Below are 25873 nucleotides of genomic sequence, written 5' to 3'. Positions count from 1 at the left end.
TGTCTGAAGTATCTTTTGGTGAAGATTACTCAGTTTTGCATTAATTGTGGGCCTTAACTAAGGCAGGGACGTATACTGTACATGTGTATGTCCCTGTCTAAGGTGCAGGTCTAATAGGGGGAGGTAGAGCGGTGGTCCCAAAAGGGAGCAGAGATGGTTAATTCTTTTTCTTCTTATGCTCGAAATTACAATTACAAAATACCTTAATAAAAATGATAATAATATATGTCTCTGCTGGACATCGAATGGACGTCCGTTCTTTTGACAGACGATTCCGGATATACCTTACGGATTCCGTTTTAGAATATTAGTATCCCGGTAATTTTAGTTGACAAACTAAAAATGCAAAAGTTATGTTTTCTCTTCTCTGAAATTAAGTTAACATGTTGGTAAATTGTCATTTAAATTCAGTATCCTAAACGTCGCTACAAAAGAATAAATTGTACACTTCCGGTTCTTAGTCCCGCAGTAAAGGAGACTATGGCCGCGAATGCGGGAACACAAATTTTGAAATACACTGTACACAAGTGGTCGAGTTTCTCATACAACTATGTACCAGAGTAAGAGTTTGTTGCAATCGATTTCTCTTGAAGTTTTTGACTTCATATTTTTCAGCAATACTGTTCTGTATTACTTGTGTATCGAAAGTAATACCATAATACAATCTTGGAATTGGTATAAAAAATAGGACCGTTCTGCGTCATTTGGCGGACACATCCGAGTCGTAACACCTGTACATAATTAATGCTAAAGGTAATTGGTTTTGCGAAGATGTCTGTTTGTTAATTTGTTTTCCTGTTGTTATTGCAGAAATGTGTATGTAGACAGTCCCAGTGATCAATCGTCACGATGGTCGTCCGATTCTAACCATCCTCCACAGGTAAACAAACGGAAGAGTACAGAACACAACAGGGACGTTTCTCTAAGACATTAAAAACCAAATATTTGAGTTCAGTATCAGAGATACAAGAGTATTACTTTTACTGATCAGCAGAAACGAGCTCTTCTGTACAGAACTTAACTAGTTCCTTTTATATTACGTACATATACTCTGCCTGTTTTTCTCGAGATTTACCCAAATCTCAACAATACTCGCAATACCCCAATGGGATTTTAGTTGGGCTCCAATGTGAAAGAACAGTGGAAAACACATTTCTGCTGAATGCCCCGGCAGGAATCGAACCTGGGTCTCCGGCATGATAAGCCTCGGCTGTACCTCCTGAGCCAAAGAAGCATGCTCCATGATCAGCTGAGTGACAGAGACTGTATTTAACACTATCTACAAGTCGCACCAACTTGTTGCTTTTACACAAGACTACAAACCCCTGGATCCATAGTAGTCCTTAAACTTTTGACTGATAGAAACACAAGGGCACTTAATAATAAAGTAATAAGTCTATTCTCCAACCTGAAATATACAAATTCTTACATCTTGTCCCTTGGGGTGGGCAAAACAACAGGCGCTAGTCTAAGCTATCGCCTTGCACTGGCTCTCAATATATACCCAATATATATATAAGTATAATGTTTTGTGTGTATTGGCAGGGAAATCTAGTACCTGAGGCCAAATATAAGTTATGACTATTCATGCTCCACTTTTTTGGCTATAACGGTTCAATGTTAATATTTTTATTTAGTTCTGATACATCAGTACTGCAACATCTTCAGAGCTATATTGTGTTAGAGGATAACATGGCAAGAAACTTAAGACAGGCAACTTGAACCCATGTCAGATTCACATGGAGTAGACTGCCAAATTGTTAAAGTTTGGATTTTGATCACATTAAACATCTTAATTACATTTACATGATTTCATCATTAAATCCATCTAAGTAAATCAAACAAAATCACAATAATTTCATCCCCAGTGTAAATTGGATAAAAAAAGAAGGTCTGGTAATATAATGAAATAGTGTAGTGAAAATCGAGGGAGTTATCTCCCTTGGTTGGAACTCATTTCGCACGTGAGCTAGTATTTAATCCCGCGGGTGTCAGAGATGTATACATACAGCCACTACACGTGAGTACTTATCACTACATTGTATGGGTTTTGGGATACGGGAGCATTCATTAGTCTTCTAGAGAAGGCTGGTGATACCCTACACCAGTTTTCTCTACAATACCAAAAGAGAATTTGAATGTAAAGCAAATAGTTTTCTTTCGTACTTTGTGTTTGTTCCGCTTGAAGTTGTGGAATGATGAAACAAAATGTTTCATGGGAAATTATTATTAATAATTTGGTGTGAATTAGTGATTGAACTGTTAAAATGAGATATATTTAAAAAAAAATAAATATATAATGCCTGAAGAAGTTCAAATCATATTAAAAATATTCAGATGCCAACTTGTTTATGACCTCTACACAATTGTATTTGACTTATATGCTATATTTTGAGTTAAAACCAAACATGAAAATATGAAAGTTGATTTGTTCAACTTAACGTTTTGTTATTTTTTTCTCAGTTCTTAATTTTGAAGCTAGAAAGACCTTCAGTTGTTAAATCCATCACCTTTGGTAAATATGAAAAGACGCATGTGTGTAATTTGAAGAAGTTCAAGGTGTTTGGTGGCCTCACCGATGACCATGTAGTGGAGCTATTAGAAAGGTAAATACATACGTTTATGTTTGTCAGTGTTGATGTTCATACAGGTATGTCTGCACTTAACTAGAACAGATAATGTCGGCTGTGTATTTGACTGTAATTGAAAAAAAAACGACTGTCAATAGTTAAAACTATATAATCTTGTAAATGAAAAAATAAATACAAATGAAACTATCCAATTTCCGTTTTCATTATTTTTAAGTTAACTTTGAAATCATCATTAAAAAGTTTATATCAATGTGTGGCACATTCTTTTTTCAGTGGCTTGAAGAATGATCACTTGTCGGAGCAGTTTGTACTGAAATGTGAAATAGAAGACCATTATTTTCCCTGCAGATATATCAAAATAGGTAAATATCCTATATCATGTATTTTCCTTTGACTGTAACAAAAAAAAATAACCCATACCAGGACAATATACCAGTGAATGTGCCACTATCATAAAGGGAGGTAATGATTTATTCATCAAGGGAGGTAATGATTTACTCATCAAGGGAGGTAGTTATTTACTCATCACAGGAGGTAATTATTTAATCATAACATTCTTAGCTGACAATTTTGGTTCGTATTCATGAAACCATGATCAAGCATGAGATCTGTGCTTAGCTGAACTTTCTTTAATCTCACTAAAATAATGAAATAGCAGTTTAAATCAAAATCTTAACATTAAAAGTAATATCTCATTTGTCGTTCTAAAATTAATTAAGATATCAGATTTATCACCAAAAGTATCTGAGTCTGAGGACAGTTCTATAAATACAGGCCCTGGTATTTTGGGTCTGTTGTCCTGTATCAACCTGTCCTTTGGTCTGTTTTCAAACAATTTCTCTTTACTGCTAAGCTATGATAAAATTTGGAATATTATTTGATCAGGATTATAAAAAAATCAACAGCCAACAAGTGGCCATCTTTGGTTTGCATGTAAAGTTTGTAAACTTTTTCTTCATAACTACTGTACTAAAATATGACAAAAAATGGATATCTAGGTCCACTTGTAATTAGTTTTACCTACTTCAAATTCATTTCATGAAAAATAGCTACCAGGTAATGTTGGATTTTGTGTGGATAATAAGTAATTGCATGTACATGTACAATGTGTATAATTTGAAATGATTAACTCAGTAATGAAAAAGAGGAAAAATTTTGACAAAAAATTAGAGAAAGTGACTTGTTGAATGTAACTGGAACTATTAGATTAATATTAGACCTCCAACTTTATTGTAGTTAAATAGTGTCTGCAAACTTTTATATAACTTTAGTTTAATCTTATGTTTTTACATAGAACCTGGACAATTTACCCTACTTGTAACTAAGCTAAGAGTGTTTCATTGAACTTTGAAAATAAGCTATGTCTGTTTTTATTTAATAACATTTTGTTTGCCTTTCATCAGACTTTGTATCTCTGACTCTTTTACAGTCCCAATACAAGCATGGGGACCCAATTTCAACTTCAGTATTTGGTACATAGAGTTACGGGGCACAGACAAATGGGAAGTGGTGAAACCTTGTATAAACTGGTTTAATTCAGTAAGTACAGTGATGGACCTGAGCTGAGGTCATAGTCAATAATGATTAACCTGCTTTAATTCTGATTCCCATTTAATTGATACTAAGATTTTATTCTTGTATGATTAATAGTTTGCTCTGACTCAGTTTGAAATTACACATTTTGCATTGAAGCTATCCCTGAAGCCTTTTGAAGCATAAATTAAAAAATAAAAAGTATCCCACTTATTTTTTTTAAACTGCTCAAATTATACAGAGCTTGCTGCTTAGGGACACCATTCAATCTGGAAACAAATTATAAAATATTAGTAGATACAATAGACAGTGCAAACCCTGTATTAGTTGATACTTTATTTGATCAGTTTTATTTTTAAAAAGTTGAAAAAAAGAGTTATGAAAAATATTCTGATTGTTTATTATAGTATAGAGAAAAGGAGGCAATCCGTTTGTGTCTGAAACATTTCCGACAGCGACAGTTCATCGAAGCATATGACGCCTTACAGAAAAAGACAAAAGTTGAATTGGAACATCCGATACTGACAGAGCTCCATGACAAATTGGTGAGATTTAAAATGGGATGTAAGGAAGCCTCATGTTGTACATAAATAACTGAAATTTATGTGTAGTGGGGTCAATATTACAGAAATGGGATAATTTTAACATTTCCAATAAAAATCTATTGATGCTCAGGTGGTAAATTCAACAAATGGAATATGCACTGGCAGCAGATAGTAATGGAACATTTCTGATTTCACGTATAAAGATGGAATTTGTGTCTTCAGGTGAAACAGGGTGACTTTGATGCGTGCGAGTCTTTAGTCTGGAGAGCATGTCAAGGTAAACAGCTAATCCTCACAACTAAACTGTTATAACACGACCGTATTAAATGCCATCAATTTTAGAAGATTAAATAGTGAAATTGATTCAGATATTAAATCAAATTTAGCATCAATTCAGTCACTATGATGCAAAAAATTTCAATAGAGTAATTTTACTTTAAACATAGTTTTAATGTTTGAAATTTGACCTTTAAAAGTACAGTAGCATACATTTTTGAAATTTGAATTTTTGTTTAGAGAGACTGTTTGACCAGTACATAGGCCTTCTAGACTACAAACCAAAATGGACACCTATAAAGCCGATGACAAAAGGTAGGGAGTCATTCATTATCCTAGTTGACTTACATTTCCTCCTAAACCAACCAAGAGGGAGGTGTAGCAGGCCCTTGCATATTTACTATATATAGATGTTGATTGTTAATAAAAGTTAAGGTGTTGATCTATTATCAATTATGTCATTTCCCTAATTACATCTCAACCAATTTGATTAGTTTACAATTTACTTAAAATTTGAGAAATTACAGATTTTCTTCTTGTTCCCATTTTATACCGACAGTAGTAAGGTTGAAAAGAGTTTAAAATATTGCTGTTGTTTACAGTGAAAAGAAAAGAACATTTGTGAAAATTAAGCTGTATTTTCCTAAATGGAAAAATATACTAGACTACAAAAAATGATCTGTTCAGATTTTTACTGATTTGTCCCTTTTTAAGTGTGTCATTTTAGGCATAACTCTGAACACTACTGGGAAATTTTAATGCAGCTCTCTAAGTTATTTACATGTATTTATTTATTTATTTTTTTGTTATGTTTATATTTTTTGTGAAAGAATAGAATAATGGTCCATCTATGTGATAATTAAGTGGAATTGTTGACTGAGGTTTTGTATGTTTCTCTAGTAGGGGAACTGTTGACAGAAAACCGGCCGGGGATGAGGGGCGGACACCAGATGTGTGTGGACATCCTGGCAGGTATACTTTTACATTTTACTTTCAAGGGGGATAATCATTTTAACAACTATTTGTAATTATTTCTTTTGAGTACAATTCATGTAAAAAGTAAATAGCCGATGGCTCTAACTCTTGACTTTTGTTTTGATTCAAATTTAATCTTGCATTCATTTATCACAAATTTTATTGCTACATTAAAATTTCATTAGCTCCACTTCAACACACTCTGTCCCAACCTTTGGCTTACATCTCTAAAGTTCTCTCAAGTTGTCATATTATTTTTATAGATACACTGTATCTGTTTGGGGGATGGGATGGAAGCCAAGACTTAGCAGATCTGTGGGCATACCATATTCCATCTCGGACGTGGTCTTGTGTCTGTAAAAATACAGAGGAGGAGGTTGGTACTAAACTTAATATCTGGAGGAAATTCCAAACTCTCCCGTCATAGTGTGGCAATGATATTTGTCATGCTGCATCATATTCACATGGTGAGACATACTGTGGATGGGAGTCAAAAGTTTGCATAATTACTCCATGCATAAATATCTGGGCCCAATTGTTCAAAAGGTGTTTAGGCTGATCACATCTTAACAAGTTTTAATATCCTGATAAAATCATTTCTGGTAAAGCTAACTTTACAAAATTTCATGAACCCAAAACACTTGTCAATCTCTTCCTATCTTCCTATTTTGAGGAATACACACACTCTGATTTTGAAGTAAAGGAGAATGAGCTTTTCACTAATCAAGTGATTAAGCTAATCACCCTTTGAACAACTGGGCCTGCAGTTTTTGTACCACCCGTACATGTGATGAATTCAGTTAGCGGGGTGTACTGAAATCAAGTTTTTCTGTCTGTCTGCGTACATGATTTTGTCCAGACAACTCTTCCTACAATATTCATCAAAACTTTGTGAAACACTGTGGATGTAGTCATCACACACTGACATGCACCTGGGATTATTTTTTGGATCCGCCAACCTTTATGGCATTTATGCCCCTTTTAGTTATATTGTGGACCAAGTGTTTTTGATTATATTGTAGGGTGGTCCCTCTGCGAGGTCATGTCACAAGATGTGCCTTGACCACGAACGAAAACAGATATTTATACTTGGGCGGTACTTAGACTCGACAGTACGCACATCGGACAACCTCAAAGTAAGTTGATGAGAGCTACATGTGTACTATAACTTTTCAGATTTGTTTGGATTCTAGTCCTGAGGAAAACATTTAATTGAAAATTTTGTGGTTCAGTGAGGGTGTATTTGTAATGTAAATTTACTGTTTGACACCCAAATAATATTTTACTTATTTTCTGATATGGTAATCCTTTTCTCTTTTCCAGAGTGATTTCTATATGTACGACATCGGGTCAGCGAAATGGACAATAATTACCGAGGACACCCATGCAATGGGAGGACCCAAGTTAATCTTTGATCATCAAATGGTCATGGATATTGAAAGACGCACACTGTTTGTGTTTGGGGGTCGAGTACTCACAAGGTAGTTCAGAAGTACAATATTACTATAAGAATTAATCATAAAAAACATGGTATATTTGTGTTTATTGGTTCGGCTGTGAAATATTACCGTGACTAGTAATCTGTATTTTGTTCTGGGTTTTAAGTAACCTCTAGCTGTGCTCGGCGACTTTCCCCGAGAACAAATTCATTCGGAAGTTTTGAGGAATCAAAATGTCGCTTATTTCTATGATAAATCACAATGAGTTCAGGATAGGACTGGATATATTTGTTTGTTATTTAGTATTATGATTCACACTTTTATATGTTTGAAAGACATCTGCTTGAGATTGATAAATCATAGAAAAAAACAGTTAAAATCATACACAATGACCTGCTTTATCCCTGAGTATTCGGAACTATTTTCTTTGCAAATTTTTACACTTGCTGCCTGGTTTGTGCAAGGGGAGGTAGCTTGTACACACTCTAGTTGATGTGGACATTGCAAAGTCATCTCGAGCCCTTCAGTATATTCCATTTGGCAACCGATAAGTGAAATCTCCGATTGTTTCTACATTTGATACTTAAAATTAACGTAGAAAACTTCTGAATGGTTTTGATGCCATTTCCAAGAAATAGGCCTGCAAAAATGGCCATGCTGGGTGATAATGAGGTGAACGTAACATTAGCTTGTTTCTGTAACAAATTCTATTAGGAATAGAGGTTGCATTTTTTAAATCAGTTGATAGTGAAATGCCTGTACAATGTACATAACATGAACGTTCGATTCAACAAGTCACCGAAGCTTATAAGGTAGGCCCATTCATCGGTAACAAATTAAATGTCTGAGACAAGTTTCATCTAACGAAAGTTGTCAAATATCAGTCTAAGAATTAAACTTAATCATACTATGCCAATTCAATTGAGGTTTTAAAGTAATTATTCAGCGTTTAGCAGAATTTTAATGCAGCCACAGCTTTTTTAAAGTAAAAAACATTCCTTAAAATGACATGGGATAATCATCAATAAAACATCTAGAATGCACTTTGAAAAAAAAATGTCTTCTTATTTCCTGCCATTTTATATTTATATACTACTTGCTAATTAACCAACTTTGTCAAAACTGTGTTGTTGTTATAATGTCTGCAGTGCCGGTGAAGGGGTAGAGCGTACCAGTGAGCCGGAGTTCAGCGGACTGTATGCATACCACGTTCCCACCAACACATGGAAACAAGTGATGACGGATTGTGCAGAGCTCCGTTCACGAATTGGACACTCAATGCTCTTTCATCCTGTGAGTTTTCACTATTTTTATTTTCGAAAAACATGAATATGTTTTCTATTTCAGTAGCAATGAGTACCAGGGATGTCAGTGACAGTGATAGTGATAGATTATTGATACTTTGTAAATCACTACAGATAGCCATACCCCCAATTATAGATCTACATCTTGGAAGTCATTATTTTTATTAGATTTATAGCTAAATTCAGTGATTTCATTATTTTTTAGTCAGTCATTCAAGTCTTCATGGCATTCAGCTATCAGTACCAAAATGAATTACAAAACATTTCCCATAGTTTTGGGGGAAAAAAAAATCTTTTCCCTGTGTAGATAGGCCTATGTGTCCTGTATAGATATTCTTATGGCAGACTATTCAAAGCTCCATGTTATCAGATTTATGACCTTTTGTGTAACTTTTGATGTAGAGTATTCTAGACACATGGTTGGAGGTTTGGGGGCTATGAACTGTTTGCAAAATAATGCCTTGTTTACTCAAGTCTGTAGAGATAATAATGATGTATTTTATTTCCATTTTTCAGAAAAGGAGAGTGTTGTATGTGTTTGCAGGTCAGAGAGCAAAGGAATACCTCAATGACTTCTTCTCATATAACGTTGATACAGGACAGATTGAGATCATTGCTGATGGAAGTAAGAAGGAGACAAACTCTGTAGGGGGTATGCAATCTTCTCCTAACCCCCTCTATATTCTCTGGGATGAAATGTCCGCTCATTATCATCCTGCGCTGAAAGAATTCATCAAAAAGAGTGGTGAGGCAGGCAGATGAATTATGGCTTGTTATTCATTTGGTATTTGGAGTTTTCATGTTTTTTTTCAATAAATACTTTAAATTTCACTTTTGGAGTTGGAGTTACCAATAAGCTTGTTTTCTTAATTCTTTTTGGTAGTGTTTATGACTTCTTTATTGTCAGTATCAGATTTTTGGTCTTTCCCTGACAGTTGTGGTTTTGGGTTTCTTTAACCTGGTAGTAGTTTTGTCAATGCCTCTGGTATTAATTATCCTCCTCACTTATCACTGATGGGGGGGAGGGGGGGGTGGTAAATATAAATAGGTGGAGTCTTTTAGGTAAAATATTATTGTAATCATTGTCTTTGTGTCGGTTCAGCCTCAGGAATGCTTGTAAAGATTTAATTAATATTTTCAGATATGATTAGATTTAGGAGGTCATTGGTCAAGGTTAGAGTTCAAAGGTTGCACTTGACTTTTAAGATATCAGCTTGTGTGCAGGATATTCCATGAACCCTTTGGACAGATTTATTTTATTGATGAGGGTGTGTGGGTATAACTTAAATAGCCACACTCACTATATGCTTTCATTTTGGTTGTTACTGGAGTCGATCAGTTTGTATTCTGACATATCAAAAACAGCATACCAGTACTCTTCTGAACAGTGGAAACAGTTTTAACTTTGTAGGGTCTCAGGGATTATACTTGGTGTTAATTGTGAAAGGATGGTTGAGTGGTAATGTGGTAACACAGTTGCCTTTCACCTAGGTGGTAAGGGTTTGGTTTCCCGACAGGAAGTGAAAAGGTAGTAGGTCACCTGCCTGATGTGTGTTTTCTCCTGGTACACTGGTTTCCTCCCACAGTAAAACCCCTTGCACACTTCTATCAGGGCCAAACAGAGTGATTAATATAACTTGTTTATAATTACGTTTAAGTATTATTGGTAACAAATTCAATCATTGAGGACATAAGTTGTACATATGAATGATATTTCAAGAGAAAAAAAAAGAAATTCATAGGACAGTTAATGTAACATCTCAGAAGATCCCATCAATAGCAATAATTGTGAAAACATATTTTGCCCTCAAAATTGTAACTGTAATTTGTATATCTACTTTAATGCTGTACTTGTAGAAATGTTGTCACCTGTTTTTGCTTCCTTCAGACTGGTGACAAAAATGCTTGATTTTCTTAATTAAACTCCCGGTATGAGTGTTTGTTACGAATTAGTTACCTGTTGAGTTACAGTTTCAGAATACAAGTTTCTTGTTCTATTTTATTCCTTTTTTTCTGAAATTTGAAGAAAAAAAATCATGTTTATCATATTACATAGTGCTACCTTCAACATTACGTTGATTTTCTTTTCTTTGAGATATACATGTATGTAAATATAATGAAACACGTTAAATAGTACCACATACCCAAATGTTTCCTCTGAGTAGGTGCATCCTTATAATTATGTACCTTTCAAATGCTCCAACTCTGTGTCTCTCCATCACACTTCGTCATCTTTTGATGAAGTTTAAGGATATATATTAGTTTGGACCAAATATTTAGTATAAAACTTGAATTGTAATCTCTTCTAATGTCCCTCATTTGAAATCTTGATACTTAGCATTTACATGTTTCAAGAAAGTTGAATGAGGTATCCGGTAAACTTTTAGATTATATATTTATACATAATTAAAGGCATCATTAGGTTGTATTTAACTTATTTTCTATTCATGTCCCTCCATTTTGTCAATATGAATGGCTGGAAGCTAAGTCAAATTTTAAATTTGATTATGGTAAGGCTCCCTCCATCAGATGAACAGGGAAAATGTTTAGACCATAATAATTGATAAATTATCATCATTATACGAAGCCAGAGAGTACATTGATATAATTTGTGTAGATAAAGGCTTAGATGAACTGACCAGTTATGTTGATATAAATTGACACATAATGTCTAATAAATATTGATGTTTCCGATTGACAGCTATACCAGCAGCCGGCTTTACACAGCGTGCTACAATTGACCCGGACTCTGATGAAATACATGTTCTCTCAGTGAGTATAGTCAAGTGATAAAATATTTCTGAAGTAATCTATTACTGAAGTGTTACTCCAGCTGTCAGAAAGTCACACCAGTTATTGAAGAAACTATGCTACTGTCAGAGTATACACTTCTTGTCAAAAACTGAATAGAATGACACCCATGATTTAAAGGTATCATATTAACGCCAGAAAATTAAATGAAATACTACTAAACAGCACCCTCAAAATAATCATATATATGACAGAAAGTTATATATTGAGTATAGAGTTCAGTAGAATGTCTTTCGGATACAACTAATTGTTTGTTCACTTTATTCAATGATATAAACATAACAGGGCAGAAAGAAAATTTTCAGGATCACTGGTCCTTCGGGCAAGTTTAGGTTCAAAAGTACTTGCCCAAAGGTGGAACATAGTGGTCCAATTAAACTGAATTAGTAGTATCTTCAATTACTCTAAGGGAAAGGTAAACATTTTGAGAAATTTTGCACTTGCCAATCGGGCAAGTAGTCACCAATATTTACTTGCCCACAGACCAAATCTACTGGCCCCGGGCCATCGGACCTGGGGTTGTTCTCGCCCTGCAGAAGCTCAAACTTTTGGAGGTTGCTAATAGGGTAAAGTATATAACTCTTGGTAAATATGAAATCACTCATTATATTTATTTTACATAGAATACTTTCTGAATTAATGGTACAAAAAGTGCCTTATTTCATGTTGAAATTTATCTTGTTTTAGTATAATTCATTTCTGTTTACAGGGACTAAGTAAAGACAAGGATAAACGAGACAATGTGAAAAACTCATTTTGGGTGTATGATATTAGTAAAAATAAGTGGTAAGTAATGAATGTATGGTGTCCTGGACAAATGAAGATTTAGATTTTTAAGTATAAGTAATTACTGTATGATATGAGAAGAAATGAGCAGATAGTAAGGTCTCTAGAAATGGTAGTTGCTACTCTCACTTAATGCTTAGTATTTTGGTAGTGGGACGGCTGGTTTGCCCATTGCCAGTATAATATGACCGGTTGGGGTGTCTCGATGGATGTTGTTGGCAGTATGCTCCAGTGAGGTAGCACTATAAAGTTGACATTAGTTTCACACTATCACACAGTGACAAACACGAATATACGGCGGCCTCCAAAAACACGCACACTACAAACATGCATCTTGCACACAGGGGGAGGCTGTCCTTAAATGACTATAGCTGTTGATAGGACTTTAAGCAATACAAAATCAAACCAAAGAAAAGCCTACCAGGGAAAAGTAATAAAAACAGACTGAATGAAATGTATACATACAGAGAAACATGCCTGACATAACCAACACCTGGTTTAAAGGACATCCTTCTATGTCTTAACATGTTCCTATAGTGCCAAATGACTTTTATTGACTCAAATTCTGTTGGTCCTAATTAATAATGATAGATAACGATTATTATATACAACATTTATATAGCGCACTATCCAATTTGTAAAATTACTCTTCATGCACTTCATATTAAATTAATATCATATTACATTTATGATAATACCTTTTTGTTTCATGTGTTACACAATGTATTGACTCAAGCAATTTGATGATGATTTGTTCTGGACGTCTGTAAGATAATCTAAAAAGCAGCTATTAATCATTTTGTCTCTTCGATGTGCAAAAAGACAGGTGTCACTGCAGTGAAAGATAAAATGTCCATAGATGTAAGAAATAGTGTAGAAAAATGACTGAAATTCTGTTCTAAACTGCTGATTTACCAGTGATTTTGTTTAATTATAGAGAATTTGACATGATGTTCTTTTAGATTTCAAAGCTTGAAACGTAGTCAATAGGATTTAGATTTTATGAAAAAATTCTAAGAAATTGACATGCCTGAAGTTATTTTGAGGAAGACCTGGTAATTGATGGTGTGTCTTGTTTTGTTACCTTTAGGTCATGTGTTTACAAGAACGAAAACTCTGGACAACAGTACTGGACAAAGATGCAGCACGTAGAACCAGTACCCAGGTTTGCTCACCAACTGGTCTACGATCACGTTCACAAGGTAAGTACTGTCTGGTAAATATCAGAATGAGTACATGTAGTTGGCTTATTAGGTCATCTGACCCGAAGGGTCAGGATGACCTATAGTCATCATGTTTCGTCCGTCGTCGTGCGCCGTCCGCCGTCCGCCGTGCGCCGTCCGCCGTGCGTAAACTTTTCACATTTCAAACTTCTTCTCAAGTTCCACCAGTGGGATTGAGCTGAAACTTGTCTGAAATAATGCTTGGATGGTCCTGACCAAGTGTTGTTATTTTTCGGGTCAGTCTGAAATCCAAGATGGCCGCCATGGCCGCCATTTTGAAAACACATTTGAAACTTCTTCTCAAGTTCCACTGGTGAGATTGAGCTGAAACTTGCCTGAAATGATCCTGGGATGGTCCTGAGGAAGTGTTGTTATTTTTCAGGTCGGTCAGAAATCCAAGATGGCCGACATGGCAACCATCTTGAAAAATACATTTTGAACTTCTTCTCCAGTTCCACTGGTGCGATTGAGCTAGAAATTGGTGAGGATGTTAAGGAAGGAAAGCCAATAAAGTGTTGTTATTTTTCGGCTTTGTGAAAACTTTGACATGGCAGCCACGGCAGCCATTTTGTAACATGATTGCGCAATCATGGTTCTTCTGAACAACACCTATTTCAAACTTCTTCTCAAATTCCATCAGTGGGATTCAGCTCTAACTTACCAGAAATGATCCTGGGATGGTCCTGACCAAGTGTTGTTATTTTTCAAGTCGGTCAGAAATCCAAGATGGCCACCATGGCAACCATCTTGAAAAACACATTTTAAACTTCTTCTCCAGTTCCACTGGTGCGATTGAGCTGGAAATTGGTGAGGATTTTATGGAAGGAGAGCCAATAAAGTGTTGTTATTTTTCGGCTTCATAAAAACTTTGACATTGCAGCCACGGCAGTCATTTTGTAAAATGATTGCGCAATCATGGTTCTTCTGAACAACACCTATTTCAAACTTCTTCTCAAATTCCACCAGTGGGATTGAGCTGAAACTTGCCTGAAATAATGCTTGGATGGTCCTGACCAAGTGTTGTTATTTTTCGGGTCAGTCTGAAATCCAAGATGGCCGCCATGGCCGCCATTTTGAAAACACATTTGAAACTTCTTCTCAAGTTCCACTGGTGAGATTGAGCTGAAACTTGCCTGAAATGATCCTGGGATGGTCCTGAGGAAGTGTTGTTATTTTTCAGGTCGGTCAGAAATCCAAGATGGCCGCCATGGCAACCATCTTGAAAAATACATTTTAAACTTCTTCTCCAGTTCCACTGGTGCGATTGAGCTAGAAATTGGTGAGGATGTTATGGAAGGAGAGCCAATAAAGTGTTGTTATTTTTCGGCTTCATAAAAACTTCGACATTGCAGCCACGGCAGCCATTTTGTAAAATGATTGCACAATCATGGTTCTTCTGAACAACACCTATTTCAAACTTCTTCTCAAATTCCACCAGTGGGATTGAGCTCTTACTTACCAGAAATGATCCTGAGATAGTCCTGACCAAGTGTTGTTATTTTTCAAGTCGATCAGAAATCCAAGATGGCCGTCATGGCAACCATCTTGAAAAACACATTTTAAACTTCTTCTCCAGTTCCACTGGTGCCATTTAGCTGGAAATTGGTGAGGATGCTAAGGAAAGAGAGGCAACAAAGTGTTGTTATTTTTTGGCCACGTAAAAACTTTGACATGGCAGCCATGGTGGCCATTTTGTAAAATGATTGCGCAATCATGGTTTTCCTGAACAATACGTATTTCAAACTTCTTCTCAAATTCCACCCGTGGGATTTGGCTCTAACTTACCAGAAATGATCCTGAGATGGTCATGGCCAAGTGTTATTATTTTTAAGGTAGGTCAGAAATCCAAGATGGCCACCATGGCCAACAGTGCCACTAAACCTGCAGAGAATTCATACTACAATATTATAAGGGTCTTTAATTTAGAGTCAGATGACCGTTAAGGCCCCTGGGCCTCTTGTTATTAGAGCCTGCAACATTGTTATAATTTTGTTAGGGTCTATATAACCTTGCTGGGGTCTATAATGTTGTTGGGGTCTATAACCTTGTTGGGGTCTATAACCTTGTTGGGGTCTTTAACCTTGTTGGGGTCTATAATGTTGTTGGGGTCTATAACCTTGTTGGGGTCTATAACCTTGTTGGGGTCTATAACCTTGTTGGGGTCTATAATGTTGTTGGGGTCTATAACCTTGTTGGGGTCTATAACCTTGTTAGGGTCTATAACCTTGTTGGAGTCTATAACCTTGTTGGGGTCTATAACGTTGATAGGGTCTAAAACCTTGTTAGGGTCTATAACCTTGTTGGGGTCTATAATGTTGTTAGGGTCTATAATGGTGTTAGGGTCTATAACCTTGTTGGGGTCTATAACCTTGTTGGGGTCTATAACCTTGTTGGGGTCTATAATGTTGTTAGGGTCTATAACCTTGTTAGGGTCTATAACCTTGTTGGGGTCTATAATGTTGTTAGGGTCTATAAGGGTGTTAGGGTCTATAACCTTGTTGGGGTCTATAACCTTGTTGGGGTCTATAACCTTGCTGGGGTCTATAATGTTGTTAGGGTCTATAACCTTGTTAGGGTCTATAACCTTGTTGGGGTCTATAATGTTGTTAGGGTCTATAATGGTGTTAGGGTCTATAACCTTGTTGGGGTCTATAACCTTGTTGGGGTCTATAATGTTGTTAGGGTCTATAACCTTGTTAGGGTCTATAACCTTGTTGGGGTCTATAATGTTGTTAGGGTCTATAATGGTGTTAGGGTCTATAACCTTGTTGGGGTCTATAACCTTGTTGGGGTCTATAACCTTGCTGGGGTCTATAATGTTGTTAGGGTCTATAACCTTGTTAGGGTCTATAACCTTGTTGGGGTCTATAATGTTGTTAGGGTCTATAATGTTGTTGGGGTCTATAACCTTGTTAGGGTCTATAACCTTGTTGGGGTCTATAACCTTGCTGGGGTCTATAATGTTGTTAGGGTCTATAATGGTGTTAGGGTCTATAACCTTGTTGGGGTCTATATAACCTTGTTGGGGTCTATAACCTTGTTGGGGTCTATAACCTTGTTGGGGTCTATAATGTTGTTAGGGTCTATAACCTTGTTAGGATCTATAACCTTGTTGGGGTCTATAATGTTGTTAGGGTCTAAAATGTTGTTAGGGTCTATAATGGTGTTAGGGTCTATAACCTTGTTAGGGTCTATATAACCTTGCTGGGGTCTATAATGTTGTTGGGGTCTATAATGCTGTTAGGGTCTATAATGGTGTTAGGGTCTATAACCTTGTTAGGGTCTATAACCTTGTTAGGGTCTATAACCTTGTTGGGGTCTATAATGTTGTTAGGGTCTATAATGGTGTTAGGTTCTATAAACTTGTTAGGGTCTATAACCTTGTTGGGGTCTATAACCTTGTTGGGGTCTATATAACCTTGTTGGGGTCTATAACCTTGTTGGGGTCTATAACCTTGCTGGGGTCTATAATGTTGTTGGGGTCTATAACCTTGTTAGGGTCTATAATGTTGTTAAGATCTATAACATTGTCAGAGTCTAGAACCAGCTGATGAGATTTAATCCTCATTTATCAATTTTGAAAACAGGCTCGGTCAGAAGGGGTATAAGACAGTGTTTGTATGACCGAGTTATCAAGATTATGTAAGCAAAATGAAAATTTATCCTGAAATAGCAGGGCCTGTTATATAGAGGTTACACAACGAGTGGTTGTTGGATATGGAATTTATTTCACACGAGTAAGTTATTTTTTAAAAGTTACAAAAGACACGAGCTTTAGCGAGTGTTTTTTGCAACTTTTTAAAAAATAACTTACGAGTGTGAAATAAATTCCATATCCAACAATTTCGAGTCGTGTGACCTGTTTCTACCAAAATAATATCGGCTTGAATCCAAGGGAAACGTGGCCAAGTATAATTTCGCGTATGCAAATAAAGTGTACCGGTGACGTCCGGGACCAGGTGAGGTGACGTCATCAGATTATTGATGACGTCAATAACAATTGCAGCTTGGGTCAAAGTTCACCGTGTTAGCCAATCGAAATGCGTACAGAGTTTATACCACGTGTGGTATAAACAGATTGTTAATCAACGGCTGTAATGATTAACTGATGGTCTGAGAGTTGAATAACACGGGGTATTGTGGTAGAAATCTGTATAACCAATGACAAACGCAGTGGTAAACTTGCTTACATTGTCTTAACTAGCTGTAAAACAATTCCAAACCAAACCAAACCAAATACCAACGCACTATGTAGTAAATATAAACAGTGTAATATATAAGTACATTACATGAATAAAAAAAAAATTGGCAAACGACTTATTAGCAGTTTTCACAATTTGCTTGGGTCTTCAGGTCATATATATAGATGGAACTGTGAATTCGTTTTCCTCAAGGAAAATGTGAAAAAACATACCTGTCCAGTATACAGGTTTATATATTTTTTTTTAGATAAAAATTATCTATTCAGTTTTAGCATTAAAAATGAAACATATTGCAATCTTCTAATGATTTGGATTGGTGTGGATGTAAACCTGAGAAATGCAATGATTCAAGAACAGCAGTAGAGTTAAGGTTACAAATAACATGAAATTTATCAACAAAAATTACTGTTGTTAACCGACCCTTTATGTCAATGTAAATTAAGTAATTAAGACGCTTTCCCAAGAAAATTGCTAGAAATTATTATTTGCCAGAGGTGTTGGGATCAACCCTGTTTCCCGAGTCCCAATTTTGACAGTTGACTCCGGTATGAAACAACTGTATACTATAATATCCTGAACAAGAATGAGAGTGGGAGAAAAAGAACATGATTTACAGCAGACCTGTACCTGAGATTAGTATAAAAGAGAGAGTGAGAGAAAAAGAACATGATTTACTACAGCAGACCTGTACCAGGGATTAGTACAAACGGGGGAGTGAGAGAAAAAGAACATGATTTACTACAGCAGACCTGTACCAGGGATTAGTACGAAAGAGAGTGAGAGAAAAAGAACATGATTTACTACAGCAGACCTGTACCAGGGATAGAGAGAGTGAGAGAAAAAGAACATGATTTACTACAGTAGACCTGTACCAGGTATTAGTATGAAAGAGAGTGAGAGAAAAAGAACATGATTTACTAGGGTTGACCTGTACCAGGGATTAGTACGAAAGAGAGAGTGAGAGAACGAGAACATGATTTACTACAGCAGACCTGTACCAGGGATTAGTATGAAAGAGAGAGTGAGAGAACGAGAACATGATTTACTACAGCAGACATGTACAAGGGTTAGTACAAAAGAGAGTGAGAGAAAAAGAACATGAATTACTACAGCAGACCTGTACCAGGGAAAGAGAGAGTGAGAGAAAAAGAACATGATTTACTACAGCAGACCTGTACCAGGGATTAGTACAAAAGAGAGAGTGAGAGAAAAAGAACATGATTTACTACAGCAGACCTGTACCAGGGATTAGTACGAAAGAGAGAGTGAGAGAAAAAGAACACAATTTAGGGCAGACCTGTAACCGGGATAAGTGTGACTGTTCTGTGTTGTAGGTACACTACCTATTTGGTGGGAACCCTGGAAAGGAAAGCTTACCAAAGATGAGATTGGATGATTTCTGGACATTAAAAGTAAGCCTGCTTATGATTATTGTTTTGTTTGATGATAGAGGTGGCTAAATCCAATATATATTTATGTTCTGTGAAACAGAGACCTGGCTTTGATACTATATGGTGCTCTGGAAACAGGTCTTGTGTTGGATGGACAGAAACTTGAACTTTGACCAGCTACCATTTGGTTTGGATCCTTTTGCTTTTCCAGTAAAAAAAAAATGAATTGCATGTTAAGAATTTAAATGTAAATTTGCTATGAACTTGTTAATTAATAAGTTGCTGGTTTAGCATCTATCATGGCCATATTGTGTTCACATAACGTGATAGGGCCGGTGGTCGAGACCTCCTGTGGCCTGGATACCCCTCTGGTGAGACTTGTCCTATCCATCGGTATGTCCACAGGGCCAGACAGATCTCTGGAATGAACATGGTCGTGGTGAAGTGTTCCTTCTCGATTCTGTGTCGAACATCACATACAGTGCTTCATCATGTACAGAACCGGAGCCTGGGAGCTTTATTTTGGGATGACTTGGGACTTGTCAATTTGACATTGTCCATGAGTCACTTTACTTACTGTATATCCTAAGGAAAATATTAGAAACATGAGAGATATACAACCTATGTGTCTTTGTATTGCAGCTTTGTCGACCCACTGCTGAAAATTTGTTACGGCGATGCAAATATTTAATTCGGAAGTTTAAATTCCAAGAAATGTCAGAATCTGATTCCCGGTCAGCCATGTTGTACCTTCAAGCCAGTTTAGCTGAAATTGTGGATCATAACAACCCAGAGGAACGATCTGAGGTAATTAAAAAAGTAAAGCAAAAAGTGAAAAAAAAATCTAATTTGCCTGATTTTACACCTCATTTTGTTGGTGGAGGTTAATAGTAATCACAAGTTCTACACCTGATTAAATTTTTGTGATCATCAGTCAAGGTAAAATTCAAAGGTGACACCTAACCACCATTTCCTTAGAGAAACTACTAATTCAGAATGTCAGAAGGGATTTTGGATTAACGTGGTTTAAAACATTTTTGAGTTGAGGAGTTCAGGGAAGAATGAAGCAAGTGCCATGTTCATGCTTGGATATTTTCTATTTCATTGATCTATCCTGTCTCTGATAAATTAACAGAATGAAGACACTAACATTCTGCTTGACACTCAAGTTTGATAAGGTTCTACATTATTTTGTTAATTCATGTATGATGCAAGATGATCAAAGGGATGATTTTTATGCTTTTTTCCACACTAGTTTCAGTTGCTGGCATCAACATTGTTCAAGGCAGAAGAGGAGGAAGATGTTTTTAATGGTAAGTCAGATAATTATCTTGGCAGAATCAAACAAATATGATGGAAAATATACCGAGGTAGATGTTCTGTCATATACTACACAGTAAATTAAGCTCTGAAGATGAATAAATTCACCTCTCAAAAACTTTTATACTGTATTATAAAATGAAATCTTTCCATTTCTATGTAATAATTTATAGAATTTGGCAGCACAGTATGTGACACATTTTGGTGGTGGCCGCGATAGCTCAGTCGGTTAGAGTAGCAGCCACGTAATCTTGGGTTAAGATTCAAGATGAGTGGTTTGATGCTCCCTACACATGTTGGTTTGTGTTTCTCTGGAAGCTGAGAAATGGGCTGGTCCGTGCTGTGTCATTTGGCAAGATGCTTTACCCTAATTGTTAGCTCACCTGCCCGAAGGGCAAGTGAGCTTATGCCATGGTGTGGCGTCTGTCGTCCGTCCGTTTGTCAACTTTTTCATTTAAACAACTTCTTCTCAATAACCAAGAAGCCCAGGGACTTGATATTGGGCCTGTAGCATGCTGGGGTGAAGGGCGACAAAGTTTGTTCAAATAAATGATCTTGACCTTCATTCAAGGTCACATGGGTCAAATAGGCTATAATCTTCAAACGACTTCTTCTCAATGACCAAGAGGCCAAGGGACTTGCTATTAGGCCTGTAGCATGCTGGGGTGAAGGGCTACAAAGTTTGTTCAAATAAATGACTTTGACCTTCATTCAAGGTCACATGGGTCAAATCGGCTATAATCTTCAAACGACTTCTTCTCAATAACCAAGAGGCCCAGGGACTTGATATTAGGCCTGTAGCATGCTGGGGTGAAGGGCTACAAAGTTTGTTCAAATAAATGACCTTGACCTTCATTCAAGGTCACATGGGTCAAATAGGCTATAATCTTCAAACGACTTCTTCTCAATGACCAAGAAGCCCAGGGACTTGGTATTGGGTCTGTAGCATGCTAGGGTGAAGGGCTACCAAGTTTGTTCAAATGAATGACCTTGACCTTCACTAAAGGTCACATGGGTCAAATAGGCTGTAATCTTCAAATTACTTCTTCTTAATAACCAAGAGGCCCAGGGACTTGATGTTAGGCTTTTAGCATGCTGGGGTGAAGGGCTACCAAGTTTGTTCAAATGAATGACCTTGACCTACATTCAAGGTCAAAGGGGTAAAATCGGCATAAATCTGTAAACAATAATTTTGCGATAGCCAAGAGCCCCCGAGACCTGATATTAGGCCAAAATTTATTAATATGAATAAACCTAGCCTACTATGATATTTGAATAAAGTAAACAGCATAGTATCTGTAGAAATCACCTCAATCAACTTCAAAGTTGCTGTAGAGCCAGGTGAGCGATACAGGCCCATTGGGCCTCTTGTTCTGGATGGTATGCGACAGCCTCCAGTATGTTGTTCAGTGAGGTAGTCACCAGCTACTACAAGGAGACTCCACCTCAAAATGACCCTGGCTGTTTATGGGGAAATAAACCCAGAAAACTAACAAACAAATAAACGTTGTGGTGACATTTTACTCTGATCAATGGTGACATTTTACTGTGGCCAATGATTGTGAAGCCATCAGAACCTTTTAAGTTTACCAGGTTAGGACATCAGGTCCTGGATGCAATGTTGTATTGTGTGTCAGTAGGGAATTTAATTTTGAATTAGAATTTTATTTTCAAAAATATCATTCAAGTAGATTGTTTAAATGTTAAATTAATTAATTGATTTTTTTTTGACAGAGATGGCAGGTGTAGAGACTAGCGAACACTATCAGTCGAGAACGGAACTTTTCGACAAGTTAGTGGCCTTTTTCCCCGAACAGATGACCCAGCCCAAAGGCAATCTCGTCGACCTCATCCCGATGATGTGATAGTCATCACAGGACAGGATGTGTTCACATTCATCAGAGATATTTGGGCCCCGTATAACTGTTACCTAATTCAAGGATTACTCCTATGAAATAATCCTCCTTACGATTGATCCAACTCTTCCCAAGATGTGATTACCATAATGTGATTGGTCAACTTTTTCTCATGATGTGGTTGATCAATTCTTCCCATGATGTAATTGGTCAACTCCTCCGATGGTATAATTGGTCAACTTGTCCTAAAATGTATGATGTGATTGGTCAACTCTTCCCATGATGCGATTGGTCAACATATCCCAGGATAATGTTGGGTGAACCTGTCCAAGATGTGATTAGTTCTCTCTTGTATCTTTCTGACAATAGTTGTTTTTAAACACTTTTGTCATATACAACATACAGATGATCATCTTGCTAAACTGAGGTTAGTCAACCGTTTCCATGATATGGATGATTGACTATTTATTCTAAATTTCCCCTGGTGTGTTATGAAGACCCTAGTACATTGTTTGCTGATATATATAAAATCAATATATCATTATTGATGGCAAAAACTTGGTGTTCGATTTGACATACTTATCAAAAATAATTACGGTATATCACTGTTTATAAACAGAAGTCTATCATGGCAAGATAAGTGAAAGTTAACATGATAGCTGTATGGTCCCTTTCTCCTGCCATTATGGCAACAAACTGGGCATTGTCTGTGAGAATTGTAACATAATTTTCTGACTCCACATAATGGTATCAAGGATAATGTATCAGATACTTTCCATGTTCAGACATCATCACAATAATTATTAAGATGTCATAGGTCATTGACATTAGTCAAGACATTGCCCGGGTAAATGTTGAGACATTGTCCTTGGCAAGTGATAAGACATCCATCCTGACATTGGTTCAGACATTGTCTGTGACAATTGGTATGACATTGTCTTTACAATGTTGTCTCTGACAGGTGTTAAGATATTGTCATTAAGACATTGTCCCTGACAAGTGTTAAGACCTTGTCATTAAGATGTTGTCCTTGTCAAGTGTTAAGACATTGTCATTAAGATGTTGTCCTTGACAAGTGTTAAAACATTGTCATTAAGATGTTGTCCTTGTCAAGTGTTAAGACATTGTCATTAAGATGTTGTCCCTGACAAGTGTTAAGACATTGTCATTAAGACCTTACAAGTGTTGATACATTGTCCCTGACAACTGTTAAGACATAATCTCAAATAGTTGTTAAGACATTGTTATTGACAACTTTTAAGATATTGTCAATGTCAACATATACCAGGATGTCTTTGAAAGCTGCATTAGGAATTCTTACATTCTGAGGTTGTCCCTGCGGTTGTTTGTGAGGAAGCAATGTCTTAATGACATACTAATGTATTTGTGAGTTTTGCATGTGTGTTAATTGTACAAAGTATATTCACACCAGTTTAGCTCTTAAAGTGATTTAAGATAAAGGACATTATGTCACATGGCATCTACACTTGTATTAGAATATGACTTGACAGGTTCAAATCATTATATCTGTGTTGTTGACTGTATGTTGTGTATTTGTGTTTTCTAGTATAAAAAAGCAGGAGTGTATTCAAAAGCACCGATGTTGAGACTAGTCAGGCAGTTGTGAGGTTGAGTTATCTTAATTTTACAATTTCAAATCATAACAGTTTTAAATAACGTGACATTTTATAAAAAATGATATTATATAAATCTTGATGTTGTTGAAAGTTATGCAAAACTGATGTTGATAAGGGAACGGGAGGAGAGTAATGTAATTCCTTAAAACATAAAATTCAAATACAGTTTGTGATTTTTTCTGGAGATTTATTGGTTTGGAGAGGAATTTTTCAAAATTAGTGTCAAAAAGACAGTGATATATAATGAAATGGTTCTGTTTTCCGTAAAACCAAAAAGTCACTCGGGGTGACTGACAGCAGTATTACTATGATAAATTATACCCCTACATACTATCAAATTTGGTTAATAGTCAGAAAGTACTGTGACCAGAGGTATTTCAAATGGCATAGACAACGAAGAAACTATTAATAACATAATTACCCTGCTCTACCATGTCATAGATATTGTATCACACTTCCTCGTGTAATTAATATATTGACATCACAGTATTTCCTTAGGCAGGAGAAATGTACGTTAAAAAGTGAAATTCACCCATTTTATAGCGCAATTATATGGGGAGCTTTCAGTTATACTTAATGAAAACAAGTTATATGACGAATAAAATTTCATACTTGTCTATTTAATTAATTAATATGACAACAGTACTTATGTAAGATCATCTATTTATCAAAATGGGCTATGGAATGAGTCTTCTTTTAGCATACATACTAAAGGCTATTCTAGTAAAATATGTACCCAATAGGAGGACTCCAGTTCATCAAACAGGAACTACCAACAGAAGTGGTTTAATTCCAACAGTACTATATTATAAGATACATTTTCTTCCATCCCCATTATGGATAGACTCTCTTTATTTCTGGATTACTCTCCTTGGGATATATATTTTAATGGAATAGCCTGATTGCAATTAAATGCTATCTGGAATTTGTTAAGCAAGTGTATTTGTCATACAAACTGATTGAGTTCATATACTAGTTACAAAAGTTCATTTTTGGAGAAAATGAATTTTTTGTCGCTGACTGAAAAATATAGTATAACTTAATTAGTTCCTTTAAAACAAAGGGCTATAAAGTATCGCTGTAAAATTTCTTTATTGGGTGCTTATGTTTAAAGATCTTGAATACATGCGAGATTAAATTACACTGAAAGATTGATGTGTACAGTTACATGAATAAATGCCCTTTGAAACCTAATAGACCTCACTAGTTGAGGTATGTTTTGCTTTGAGATGTAAAAAAATTCGCATCAGATAGTTTTTATTGCTGCAGTTTCATCTTTTTGGGCATCAGAAATGAATGCAGTATTTATAATGTTTATTTATTTTAATATATAAATTAGATTCCAAATTACTGGTAATCAGTTTAAAAAGTGCTCTTTTTTTACATTTTACTGCTAGATTTGTACAGTATCCCTCTATAAAGATTGTGGTATATACATGATGGATTCAGGTCGCAAATATATAAAGAAAAATAAAACCTGTTGCTAAACATATCCTTTTATGAGTATAAAATTGGGTTACATTACAGGGGCTAGACAATGTGATATGCTTGGGTTGGAATCCTGTGGTTAAAATATTTCATTCTGGGTCAGACACCTTGATATGACCCAAAATGAAATAATTAACCCAAGGGTCAACCCCTGTCGGACCCTGAGTTCCTGGTCGGACTCCTGGGTTGAATATTTCATTCTGGATCATAGAATCATGCCTAGCCCCTGTGGGTTTGATAAGGTAACAGCAAATTCATAAAATGTTAAATGGTGATTATGGACTCGATACATATTCATTTATACAGTTACATTGTATGTACCAGTGTCTTAAGAACATGTGATATCTTTAAAGTGTCAAGTTTGCTCTGTTGAAAATTGTGTATATTTTAACTGTTATTTTCAGATATCATTTGTTTAGGGTATATGTTGTGTGAGTGTATCATGAAAGAATGTTATTGTACGTATTACAAAATGGAATAAATGTACCATTTTAAA

The 25873-nt window shown here is 36.0% G+C and overlaps 1 protein-coding gene across 3 annotated transcripts; it reads left to right on the top strand.

Moving 5' to 3' along the window:
• Nucleotides 1-455: 455 nt before the first annotated feature.
• LOC117330643 (muskelin-like) lies at nt 456-25873 on the top strand. 3 transcript variants are annotated; one of them, XM_033889076.1, is made up of 21 exons: nt 456-560; nt 811-880; nt 2464-2606; nt 2865-2953; nt 4021-4130; nt 4532-4669; nt 4892-4946; nt 5186-5260; nt 5846-5917; nt 6184-6296; nt 6943-7056; nt 7244-7401; nt 8508-8652; nt 9180-9288; nt 11365-11435; nt 12184-12260; nt 13351-13462; nt 19020-19097; nt 19719-19883; nt 20332-20389; nt 22131-25873. In XM_033889076.1, exons 1-21 carry the CDS (start codon nt 481-483, stop codon nt 22259-22261), a joined length of 2163 nt encoding a protein of 720 aa, XP_033744967.1. In that variant the 5' UTR covers nt 456-480; the 3' UTR covers nt 22262-25873. The 3 variants fall into 3 exon arrangements, with proteins under 3 accessions (XP_033744967.1, XP_033744965.1, XP_033744964.1); XM_033889074.1 differs by having other exon boundaries at nt 9180-9315; XM_033889073.1 differs by having other exon boundaries at nt 9180-9408.

Source organism: Pecten maximus, chromosome 7 (assembly GCF_902652985.1).
Source record: "Pecten maximus chromosome 7, xPecMax1.1, whole genome shotgun sequence".
NCBI lineage: Eukaryota > Metazoa > Mollusca > Bivalvia > Pectinida > Pectinidae > Pecten > Pecten maximus.
Note: the sequence above shows the minus strand (reverse complement) of the source record. Positions and strands in the feature narration are given on the sequence as shown.

What these genes read in the sequence shown, in the direction of transcription:
- LOC117330643 (XM_033889073.1), top strand. Translation starts at nt 481, where the DNA reads ATGGCCGCGAATGCGGGAACACAAATTTTGAAATACACTGTACACAAG. An exon ending in AGTCTGGAGAGCATGTCAAG is followed by an intron (nt 4,947 to 5,185) that starts GTAAACAGCTAA and finishes ATTTTTGTTTAG; the next exon opens with AGAGACTGTTTGACCAGTAC. An exon ending in ATGATTTCTGGACATTAAAA is followed by an intron (nt 19,098 to 19,718) that starts GTAAGCCTGCTT and finishes TTTGTATTGCAG; the next exon opens with CTTTGTCGACCCACTGCTGA.